Consider the following 10953-nt stretch of genomic DNA (forward strand, 5'->3'; position numbering starts at 1 on the left):
GCTTCCTTCCGCTGTCGTCCCAAGCTGTCCCTGCCCGCCTGTCCTTCCGCGTCCCCCCGAACTCCTGTCCTACACTGTCCCTGCATTTCCCCGTTCCCTCCCTCCCTCCCGTGTCCAAAGGTGTCCTTAATCTTCCTGTCCTTCCACGTCCCCCCCTTTAGTCCAGCCCTAGACTGTCCCAGCGTGTCCTCGCTATCTTTCTCTCTCGTACCAAGCTGTCCCTACGCCCTGCCCATCCTGTCCTTTCGCGTCCCTCGGAATAAGTCCTGTCCCAGACCGTCCCCGCTCCCTTCGCTCTCGTCCCAAGGTGTCCCTACCAGCCCTGTCCGTCCACGTCCCTCAAAACCCTGTCCTAGAATGTCCCTGTGTGTCTTTGCCTCCTTCCGCTGTCGTCCCAAGCAGTCCCTGCCCGCCTGTCCTTCCGCGTCCCCCCGAACTCCTGTCCTACACTGTCCCTGCATGTCTTCGTTCCCTCCCTCCCCTGTCCCAAGGTGTCCTTAACCTCCCTGTCCTTCCACGTCCCCCCTTAACTCCAGCTCTAGACTGTCCCAGCGTGTCCTCGCTAATAAAACACATTTAAAAAACAAAAACAAAATTAAAACAGCACAATATGTTTCAATATTAAATGAGAAAATTGGGTATTAACTACTAATAATCAAAAAAATACGAAAACCAGGAAGCCCACCACATGTGTACACCGGCAGACCGTACTTGCGGACCCCTCGGTCCAGATTTACCCTGCTGGTCCGGAATTAGACACTTTCACGGTAGTCAACTACTCTAAAAACTCCTATTGTTGCGAATTTAACTAAATTCTTTATTTGATTGTTTACGATATTTCAACATTATTTGGTTCTCGTTTCATAGTACCCTACAGTATCGCAAAGGCTGTTATGCGATACGTGTGACGGCTTGCATCTCTCGTTTAACTTTTACTTCCACTTTTATGAGTGGGAACCCGTTGTGGCTCAAAATACATAGTCATACAGAAGGCAAGTTGATTCCTTTCGCTCCACAGCTGGATTTCGGTGTCCCAGATGTACTTGTCGACGAAACGCAGACCCATGGAGTCTGCGAGTCTCAAATCCAATGAACAATTGGTGCAATATCGACGTATCTTATTAAAAGAGATTACAATGATCAGTTGATTCCAGGAACGAATGCATAATGACGTACTGAAGAAAGAGTACACCTAAACTAGCTATATGTACGCCAGACCACGTCTCGCGTAACAGGCTTCGCGATATCTCACGAAACACTGTGACGCTGCGACGCGCCTAGCGCACACATAGCTAGGCCTGCGGCGCTGACACCCGAGACAAGTTAACAGGAGTGAATACGGGAAAAGGGCCTCTCGGACCCCGAATTTGAAATGAAACTTCTGATATTCGATATATTCATAAAAAGTCTCATTTTGACGGACTTTTATGAAAAATAAACGTTTTAGTGAAATATCAAGAGATCCTTGCGCGTAAAGGAGGGCGTAGTTCAACGACAGATGTGTGGGTTAAGTATTACTTCCGGTGCAATTTATCGATTTCAAGCCTTTTTTTGCGATTAAATAGACCATTTGGTCATTTTTACCTTACTTTCGTCAAGAAATGCCCCGTAGCACCCACAAGCACAAGAGTTACGGCGGGAAAATTCAGACAGTTGGATCCTAATTCAACGATACCGCAAATTCGGCGGGGCCATTTTCTGGGTGCGCGTTGAAAGAGAGGGGCGACCCACAATGCCCAGCAATATTTAAATAGAAAAATATTTGGACAAAAATATTTGACTTGGGCGAGATGGCACAAGTCTGCAACTCGCCCCAGCCCTCAGATCGGGGCGAGGTAGCCTTAAGAGAGCGACTTGTCCGATAAGGCGACTTGGTTAAGGCGAGTTGTCCGTCTCCCTTCCGCGCCAGCCAAGGAGCGCCAGGGAGGAAACAGTTATGGTAGCATTACTGTTCTCCTTCCGATCTGGTTTAAACTATACGAGATGCCCTATTTGGGGGCTTCAACGTTTTCTCTTTCGAACTGTCTGACATTTTGAACTTTGTATAATATAGTAGGTTCCCTAGCGCCCCAACCCCCTGCACGGCTATCTGGCAAAGGCAACACTGGACTTTCAAACAATCGACAATCGGACGGTCGCTGTGGTCCCTCAAAGGTCCGATACAACTAATGACCACTCTTGCTATTATAAGTTCTTAAGGAACTGGAACTTCTGTGTTGAATGATCTTTTGCATCCGCTTTAGAAAGTTAAAAAGTTTGAAATCCTTTTGATAGTATTACACCTTACAAGGGAAGGTTTTCCGGTGATACAGTCAGATTTCAAAGGCGCTTTAAAGAGTAGTTGTTTGCACCTCTAGAATAGGATTGGCACTGGTTTTAGCTGCCCGCAGGGAGTTTGGGGGTCATTTCACAAGAATTTCATCAAAAATTTCCCAAATTCATCGGTTTTTTGCCATCTTTGCATGCACATATCTCCGAAACCGTTTGAGCTACGGCGCCCAGATTTTGCAGGTAATTATCCTTCAATTAGTACTTTCCATGAAAAATATTTGAACCAAATCAATGGGGTTCGCCATAAGGAGCCTAGGGTCGCAACCCCCTCTCCGGACCCGTTTTTGAGACCCTAATCGATTTCGTTCAAATTTTCTACAAGTAAAGAACGTGCTAAATTATGATTCCCCTCAAAATCTGGGCGCTGTAGCTCAAACGGTTCTTGAGATACGTGCATGTAAAGTTGATAATCAGGCTAAAAAGTTTGGAGAATTTTCAATTAAATTTGCGTAAAACGACCTTCAAACTCCCTACGGGCAGCTAAAACCAATGCAAAACCTAATCTAGGGATGAAAACAACAACAATATGAAGCGCCATTGAAATCTGAGTGTATCACCGGAAAACCTTCCCTTGTTAGCATGAGACAGACAATGACTGACATTTTGGCAAGTCATTTATTTAAATCTGTGGAGCAGGTTATCGGAGTGCCTGATTGCTTAGGAATGCCGAAGCACCTGTATCACAAGCTGTTTCAGTTTGAAACAGAGGGCAGGCAGCAACTACTGTTGCGCGCTATGCAAAAATTATCTGGGTCAAGGAAAAACTTCCCTGATGAAACAGTAATGTGTGATAATGAAGAACGTACTTGGTCAAGCATTCCAACTTCCCTTAATAATGGTAATAATTTTTTGACTTTGGACCTTAAGTCACAACTACAAGATCTTTTAAGTAAATCAAACATTAAATTTGTTTTTCAAGATAGCGCAGATGGAGGCACTCGGGGAGAGCTCGTTGGGGCGCCTGTGGTGCTCCGAATGGGCTCCTGTGGTGCCCAAAGAGGGTAAAGCTCGGGCTCGGGCAGGGGGCGCCTGCGGCACCCCAATCATGTTAAATTCGGGGACGGCTGCGGGGCGCCTGTGGCGCCCCAAGCGGTTCCGTTTTCTTTTTCCCCTCATTCTTCTGCATTTTAGCTTTACCGGATTGCTTTAATCGGGATCGGGCATGGGGTGCCTGCCTGCGGCGCCCCAATCAGGTTAAATCTGGGGTATGGGTTTAAATTCGGGGTCGAACTGAAGACCCCCGCAGCGGCCCTCGCAGACTGCCTTCCTGCAACGTGTTTCTAGCGGGTACCGAACCAGCGACAGATACCTGCATATGAAAAGAAGCTCCTCCGATGACAGCAATCTTTCTATCTCAGTTGGGGATGACCATGACGCAACCAGTGGGGAGGGGACAGTGGGTTGAGAGTCAGCCTGGAGCATGGTGCGCCTGCCCCTAGTGGGGGCACGGGGTAAGAGCCTACCCAGGTGCACGGGGGTAAGAGCATAGCCGGGGCATGGGGCGCCTAGGGCGCCCCTTTGGGGGAATAGGGTAAGAGCCTAGCCGGGGCGTAGTACCCCTTCGGCGCCCCTAGGGGGGGGGGGGGGGGAGTAGTAAGAGCCTAGCCGTGGTACGGGGCGCCTGCGGCGCACCTGGGGTGGCATGGGGTAACATCCTACCCAGGGCATGGAGCGCCTGCGGCGCACTTTAAGCGGGAGTGGGGTGACAGTCAGCCTGGCAAACAAGTAGCAACCAGAGTCTTCAGAATTAGGTGTCCTGCCAGCGAAACACCAAGCCCCGCTTTTAGGAGGCGCAGGACCCGTTATTTATCTTCTTTATTTGCTTCAAACGCTAAAGAGTGCCCAAAAAAATCTCGACGGTCCGACATCCGTGAGCACATTACGTACGCACACTCAAAAATTTAAGTTAGAATCTCGATGGGATGACATAGAAAATTCACGAAAACTAATTGAGGCCTCTTGTGTTGCCAGGCTCGGCTCGCCATTGGCTGCCGGCTGATGGGCGCGCGGATTCAAACAGGCTGCTGAGCACCGAAACAGTTTTCGTGAATTTTCTATGTCATCCCATCGAGATCCCAACTTAAATTTTTGTGTGTGCGTTGGCAATGTGGTCACGGATGTGGAACCGTCGAGATTTTTTTGGGCACCCTTTAGCGTTTGAAGCAAATAAAGAAGATAAATAGCGGGTCCCGCGTCACCTAAATGTCGTTTTATCTCTTGTATTATTTGACATATATGAAATTGGGCAGCGGCGATGGAAAGACCTCACCTTGTACTATGACGCTACACAGGTCGCTTTTCCGGAGGGCGGGCGCGCGCGGCGCCGCGGGCGGAAAGGCGTCCCGAGGGTCACTTGGTGGTGGGGCGGAGGGCCTTGTTCTCAACGCTCCTGACGCGACACCGTTTGAGATATCACAAAACGGATTGTAGCACCTGGTGCAGCTACTCAAGGGCTACATATTTCGCGAATAAAACGCAGGTCGAAATTTTTACGTCTTTTTGGCGTGGATAGCGCCAGTGCATAAGTGACAAAACAGCCAGGGACGCGAATTGGAAAGTTTTTTTAGAACCACTCATAAAGCAGTATCGCGCTTCCTCAGACACGCAGGTCGAAACAAAGCAAAACACTCGATCCCGAAACTAGAGGGTGCGGAGAGCATACGGCGGCAACGTGCCCCCCCTAGCGGAAGAACTCGGCGAAGCCGTTACGCGGTGGCCGGCGTAGGGTGTAGCCAGGGGTATGCAACGGCCGGGTGAGCGGCTGAGGCGATGCTCGGCCCGGCCCGGCGGGCCGCCCGAGCGCGCGGGACCTGCACGGCTGGCTTCAGATTGTGATTTTTCCTATTTTTACTAACAATACAAACCAATGCACCCAGTACACCCTAAAGGCTCTCCTCTTCCTATCAGTACTCTTATTTCTTCCCGGCGAGTCGTCATTATTTCGTATTTTCAAAAGAGAGGTTGTTGCACAGTTGCGTAGTTAAAGAAATCGTCCGTGTGAGTTATCAAGATTTCAGATCGAGTTGAAACTTACAATGGACCTTCGTTAAAGTAAGACCTTTCGATAGGTATGCGTGTTTTCCCGGTAGGTGAAGTGGTTCTCCTTCATTAACTTGACAAAGTCAGCCGAGCAGCCGGTGGGCCGGCGAGCGGGCCGAACTCAGGCCGCTGCGTAGTTAAAGAAATTGTCCGTGTGAGTGATCAAAATTTCAGATCAATTCGAAACTTACAGTGGACCTTCGTTAAAGTGAGGCCTTCCAATACGTATGCGAGTTTCTTCGGTAAGTGGAGTGGTTCTCCCACATTAACTTGACAAAGTCAGTCGTGCAGTGGCGCAGACCTAACCTCAAACCGCTCTTTTGCAAATACTACATAATGACGACTTACCGGGATAAAATTCAGGAAACGATAGAAAGAGGAAAGCCTATAGGGTGTACTGGATGCATTGGTTTGTATTGTTAACCACGAAAAATCGGAGAAATCACAATCTGAAGTCAGCCGCGCGGGTCCCGCGCGCTCGGGCGGGCCGCCGGGCCGGACCGAGCATCGCCTCAACCGCTCACCCGGCCGTTGCATACCCCTGGTGTAGCGTACTCGGTCGACTTTTGAATTTTAAAAACGGGCCCCCCTCACTTCAAGCCATTTTCGATGTAGTTTCCTTAACCGACCCTGTTTTTTCGCTGAGACAAAGACTTCAGGTTCCTACCTAGCCTCAAAGTCGAGAAATTTCACTATTTTGCACTAAAATCGAATAATTCGGGTTAAAAATATTTCAAAGCAGTACAGAGACGCTTCATGAGTGGCATATGTTTCTTATACATCTAAAAAGAGTTTGCCACCTGTGACCGGACATGGGAGAACCATTTTAGGCCGTTTTTACGGCGACATTTGTATAAAATTACTCAAAAAACGCTCCAAATCGTTATTTATTCCGGCTCTGAGGCCAGGATACGGGTCCTGGGCAGTCCGGGGGTGGTGTTACGGATTGTCCATAACCACCAGAAGGTAAAACAGGGGTGGGCGAATTTTCCGATAGCCGTAGGCTGTGGGAGGGGAGAAGATAGGGCAGGAACCGGGGCGAAATTTAGGAAATGGATGAGGCGCCGTGTGTGCATGGCAATGCATCTTCATTTGGGAAACGGTTAAGTTGCGCAGGTCTTAGCCTGACATAGCCTAGTGCTCTGCTAACCCAGGGCTCACCACGAGGAGGTGCATGCACTTCGAGCCCCACCAACCTACCCACCTGGGCATGGTTTTTACGTTTTAAGCTGAACGTTGGTAAGGAACTGCCCCTTGGCTTTAAACTTTGGCATTGCTGCCCGGCCTCTAAAGGCAGCGCGTATCTGCCGTTCTCTCTGCTCTACTCCTACCATTGTGGCCGAAGTGACAACCAATCGCTCGACCGCCTCGCCTGTATGCGGCAGGGAAGGACAGGAATTCTGAGACGGTGCTGCGACGAGATGGCTGCGCGCAGGTCCTCGTCGGAGACATCGCTGTGCAATACGCAAATTTAACACCAAGGGGCAGTTTAAAGTACCTCACCAACGTTCAGCTTAAAACGTTAAAACTATGCCCGAGTGGTTTGGTTGGCGGGGCTAGACGTGCAGGCACCTCCTCGTGTTGAGATCCGGGTTAGCAAAGCACTGGGCTATGTCAAGCTAAGACCTGCGCAACTTAACCCTTTCCCAAATGACAATGCCTTGCCATGCACACTAGGCGCCTCGTCCGTTTCCCGCAATTCCTCCCCGGTTTCTGCCATATCTACTCCCCTCCCACAGCCTACGGCTGTCGTAAAAATTCGCCCACCCTTTTTTACCTTCTGGCGGTTACAGACAATCCGTAAGACCACCCCCGGTCGGCCCAGGACCCGTATCCTGGCCCCAGAGCCGGATTAAATAACGATTTGGAGTGTTTTTTGAGTAATTTAATACAAATGTCGACGTAAAAACGGCCTTAAACGGTCCTCCCATAGCCGGTCACAGGTAGCAAACACTTTTTAGATGCATAATAAACATATGATTCCCATGAGGCGTCTCTGTACTGCTTTGAAATATTTTTTACCCGAATTATTCGATTTTAGTCCAAAATAGTGAAATTTCTCAACTTTTAGGCGAGGTAAGAACCTGAAGTCTTTGTCTCAGCAAAAAAACAAGGTTGGTTCCGGAAACTACATCGAAAATGGTTTGAAGTAAGGGGGGCCCGTATTTAAAATTCAAAAGTCGACCGAGTACGCTACACCCTAGTCGGCAGGCGTTGGCTCAGGACGTGGCGCTGATCGCGGATTCAACGGTCGCGGTCGAGGGGTGGATAACATCTGTATTGGGTGTACAAATTTCAAGTATTGAATTTGAAGTCGCTTGAATTGACTTGCATTGAATTTGAATTGGACTGAATTGGTGAAATTGCTCTTGAATTGGTTTGAATTATTGCGATTTTATTTTACTGAATTAGCGTGAATTTAATTGAATTGACATGAATTGAATGTAAATTGTCTTGAATTGGACTAGTTTCGTTGAATTTTTTTGGATTCGTTTGAATTAATTTGAATATTGGTCTGAATTAGTTTGAATTGGGCAGAATTAGGGATGTACACTTGGCAGGGCAGGGGAGTTATCCACCCCTCGGTCGCGGTACAAACAGGTATCATTAGACATCGTATTGATATCAGGGTAACAGTTTGAAGTGATGATGATTTGCATTGGACCTTTGAGGGACTGAAGTGACCGTCCGATTGTCGATTGGTTAAAAATACAGTGAGGAGTTGCCTTCGCCAGCTAGCCGTGCGGAGGTTTAGGGCACTAGAGAACCTACTGTATTATCCTTTTTCATGGTTAAACGATTGGTTGTACACAAATACAAAATTATAGTAAGAGCGCACATCGACTAATCCGATTTTTAAAGAGACAAGTGTCACATTGCCACCAGTGATTCCTTAGAGAGCATTACTTACAGCAGGTACTGGACACTTAAAGGTAGGCTTAATGCACTCAACCCATGGCGTCCAAATCATGTTCTTCGTGACAAGCAGACTACATATGGCGGTGGACCACGTCCAGCGTGTATAGTACTCGCACAGGTTAGAAGCCACGCCTCCCGCACAACGGTTAATATTGACAACGATCTGTCAAAGATACAAGGCAAGATACAGAGCATTAAATAAGTTGTCAGGTGTACAAAGAAGCAGTTGCCAGCTTCGCTTCGCTGTGCCGGCAGCTCCGTTCGGCAGGGGCTGGGCCTGCTTTGCCTGCCAGTGGCGATGGTCGGGCCTCCGGCCCGACCATTTTAGTCCCGCCATTTGCTGAAGAACATAATCAAATAATGGAGCGAGCCTCAGGTCCGCTGAAACCCGTCGTACTGTGTCAGGAACGTATATACTCACCGGCTCAGGTACGGAAAATTTGGCTATGCCTCGGTTACTATCCTCGTTATAAATTTCTTTACGGACACTTCGCTCCGCACGCAACTCCATTCGGCAGGGGCCGGGCCTCGCTTTGCGTGCCGACGGTGTTTGGTCGGTCCTGCGGCCCGACCTGTAAGTCACTTTGCACATTGGAGTAAACTAAGGCTTCCGGCGGAGGGGCCTACGGCCACTCCGATTTGCCAACTTCAAATGCGATCCGGGTTGGGAAAGCGTTGTCTGGTGGCGCTCAGATTTTGAACAGGGCAGCTCCGAGGTTCATAGGATTTTTAGAGAGTGCAACCTCTGAAATCCCGGCCGTCGACGCTCTTTTTGATACGGGCTACTCCTTGTACGTATTTATGTGCAACGTGGTCATTTTCACCGTATTTTCGTCGGTAAACGATCTAGTGCCTAAACGGTGCAAGATAGAGTCAAACGGAAAAAAAAATTGTGCGAAGGGTTTTACTTTCACGAGTTACCCCTTCCGAGACCATGACAAAAAAATTTGTTTCCTACTTTTTGCTACCAACCCCTATTTCTTTGTTACCCCCTTTCTCCCCCTTAGGTGTGGTTGCCAGGATTTGCACCAGGCGTTTCGTTGTCCAGGAGTGACCCCTTAGGCACCCCAAAATTTGTAGACCTCGAGATCATCTCCTTCTTCTTACACGCACCACAGACAGACGGACACGAGAGCGGTTGCATAACCCTGCTTTAATGTTTTTAGCCCGCCCTTCTGCTTTGAAAAGGCTATCCAGCGGGCTTATGCAAACGACCTCGTGTCTGTGTGTCTGTCTGTCTGTCTGTTCCACTAGAAGGAGATGTGCTAGAGACTTCAAATTTTCAGGGTATCTTAAGGTTCACTCCTAGAAAACGAAACGCCTACGGCAAATCCTGGCAACCAACCCTAAGGGGCTGAAAGGGGGTATAAAAGAAAAGGGGGTAGGATAAATAAGTCAGAAAAAAATATTTTTTTTATGAGCTCCTAAGGGGTAACTCGTCAAAATAGAGCCCTACGGGCGAAAATTTTGTCCGTTTTGATCTATCTTTTACCGTTTGGGCGCTAGAGAGAGTTTCTCTCACAAAAGTGGCCCAAAAATAAATTTATTTCTTTCCGTAAATATTAAATGGTCTCCTAGGGGGTAACTTGTCAAAGTAGAGTCCTGCGACCGAAAATTTCGTCCGTTTGGCTCTATCTCTAACCGTTTAGGCGCTAGAGTGTCTTGTTTGACGAAAATAAGTTAAAAATTGCTCTAGTGAACAATTAAATGTAAAAGAAGGCCCAAAACCGCAAAAGAGGTAAGAAACTCCCTCCCCCACCCCAAAAAACGTTTCCTCAGCAGAAGGGTGGGTTGTAGTCGCGGTGTTTCACCGTTACATCCCTTTCTCGTGTCTACAGGGCAAATTTTAAGAGGACGACGGGCTTTGCGGGCCGAAGGCCCGTTAAATCATTTGATTATGTTCTACAGCAAATCGCGTGACAGAAATGGTCGGGCCGCAGGCCCGACCATCGCCGCCGGCAGGCCGAGCAGGCCCGGCCCCTGCCGAACGGAGTTGCCGGCGCAGCGAAGCGAAGCTGGCAACTTCGTTTGGCGGAAGGGCGGGCCTGCTTGTTTTAAAAGCAGAAGGGCGGGATAAAAACGAGACGTTGGCAACTGCGCGAGGTCGGTAACTGCTCCAGGTTTGAAGCTGCGCGAGACTTGCAGCTGCGCGAGGTTTCCTACTGCGCAAGGACTGCAATTGCCCGCGGAGCATTGTGTTGCAACTGCGCGTGGATTGTAACTGTGCGAGGTTTACAGCTGCGCGTCGTTCGTAACCGCGCGAGGTACTCGATGACAGTTGCAGCTGCGCGAGGCTGCTTTTGGCTCTTAAAAGAGCCGATCAGAGTCGAAATGGAGAATTATAAGCCCTCGAATAACGATGGGCGGATTGCTCTAGCCAAATTGGTCCAAATTGAACGTTCGGAGGATGCGTTGTGTTCGCCCCCGCTAGATACGTACCGCAATTCCTAGGGGGAGGGGCGAAAACTGCTGTCAGAATTGACCTCCGACTAACCGTTTGGCCGCTAGAGGCCAAAGTGATTAAACACTTTTTTGAACATTTGAACATAACTCAGCCATTTCGATTCCGATCGTCTTGAAGCATAAAACTATTCCTTTTTCTTTTGTCAAGATAAACCCGAGACTTTGGTTACCTTTTCATATTTCTCCCGAACCACTGCCCCC

The 10953-nt window shown here is 48.7% G+C and overlaps 1 protein-coding gene across 7 annotated transcripts in view; it reads right to left on the reverse strand.

Moving 5' to 3' along the window:
- Positions 1–483: 483 nt before the first annotated feature.
- LOC127750282 (uncharacterized) overlaps positions 484–10953 on the reverse strand; it is a 69028-nt gene continuing 58558 nt past the window's right edge. For all 7 annotated transcript variants that reach the window (XM_052271512.1, XM_052271517.1, XM_052271518.1 and 4 more), the window contains 2 exons: positions 8282–8452; positions 484–1117 (listed from right to left, as the gene is read on the reverse strand). In XM_052271512.1, the coding sequence (XP_052127472.1) occupies positions 926–1117; positions 8282–8452 (363 nt within the window). In that variant the 3' untranslated portion in view covers positions 484–925. The remainder of the gene's footprint in view (positions 1118–8281; positions 8453–10953) is intronic.

This window comes from Frankliniella occidentalis, unplaced genomic scaffold (assembly GCF_000697945.3).
Source record: "Frankliniella occidentalis isolate FOCC.00 unplaced genomic scaffold, Focc_3.1 Scaffold164, whole genome shotgun sequence".
Classification (NCBI taxonomy): domain Eukaryota; kingdom Metazoa; phylum Arthropoda; class Insecta; order Thysanoptera; family Thripidae; genus Frankliniella; species Frankliniella occidentalis.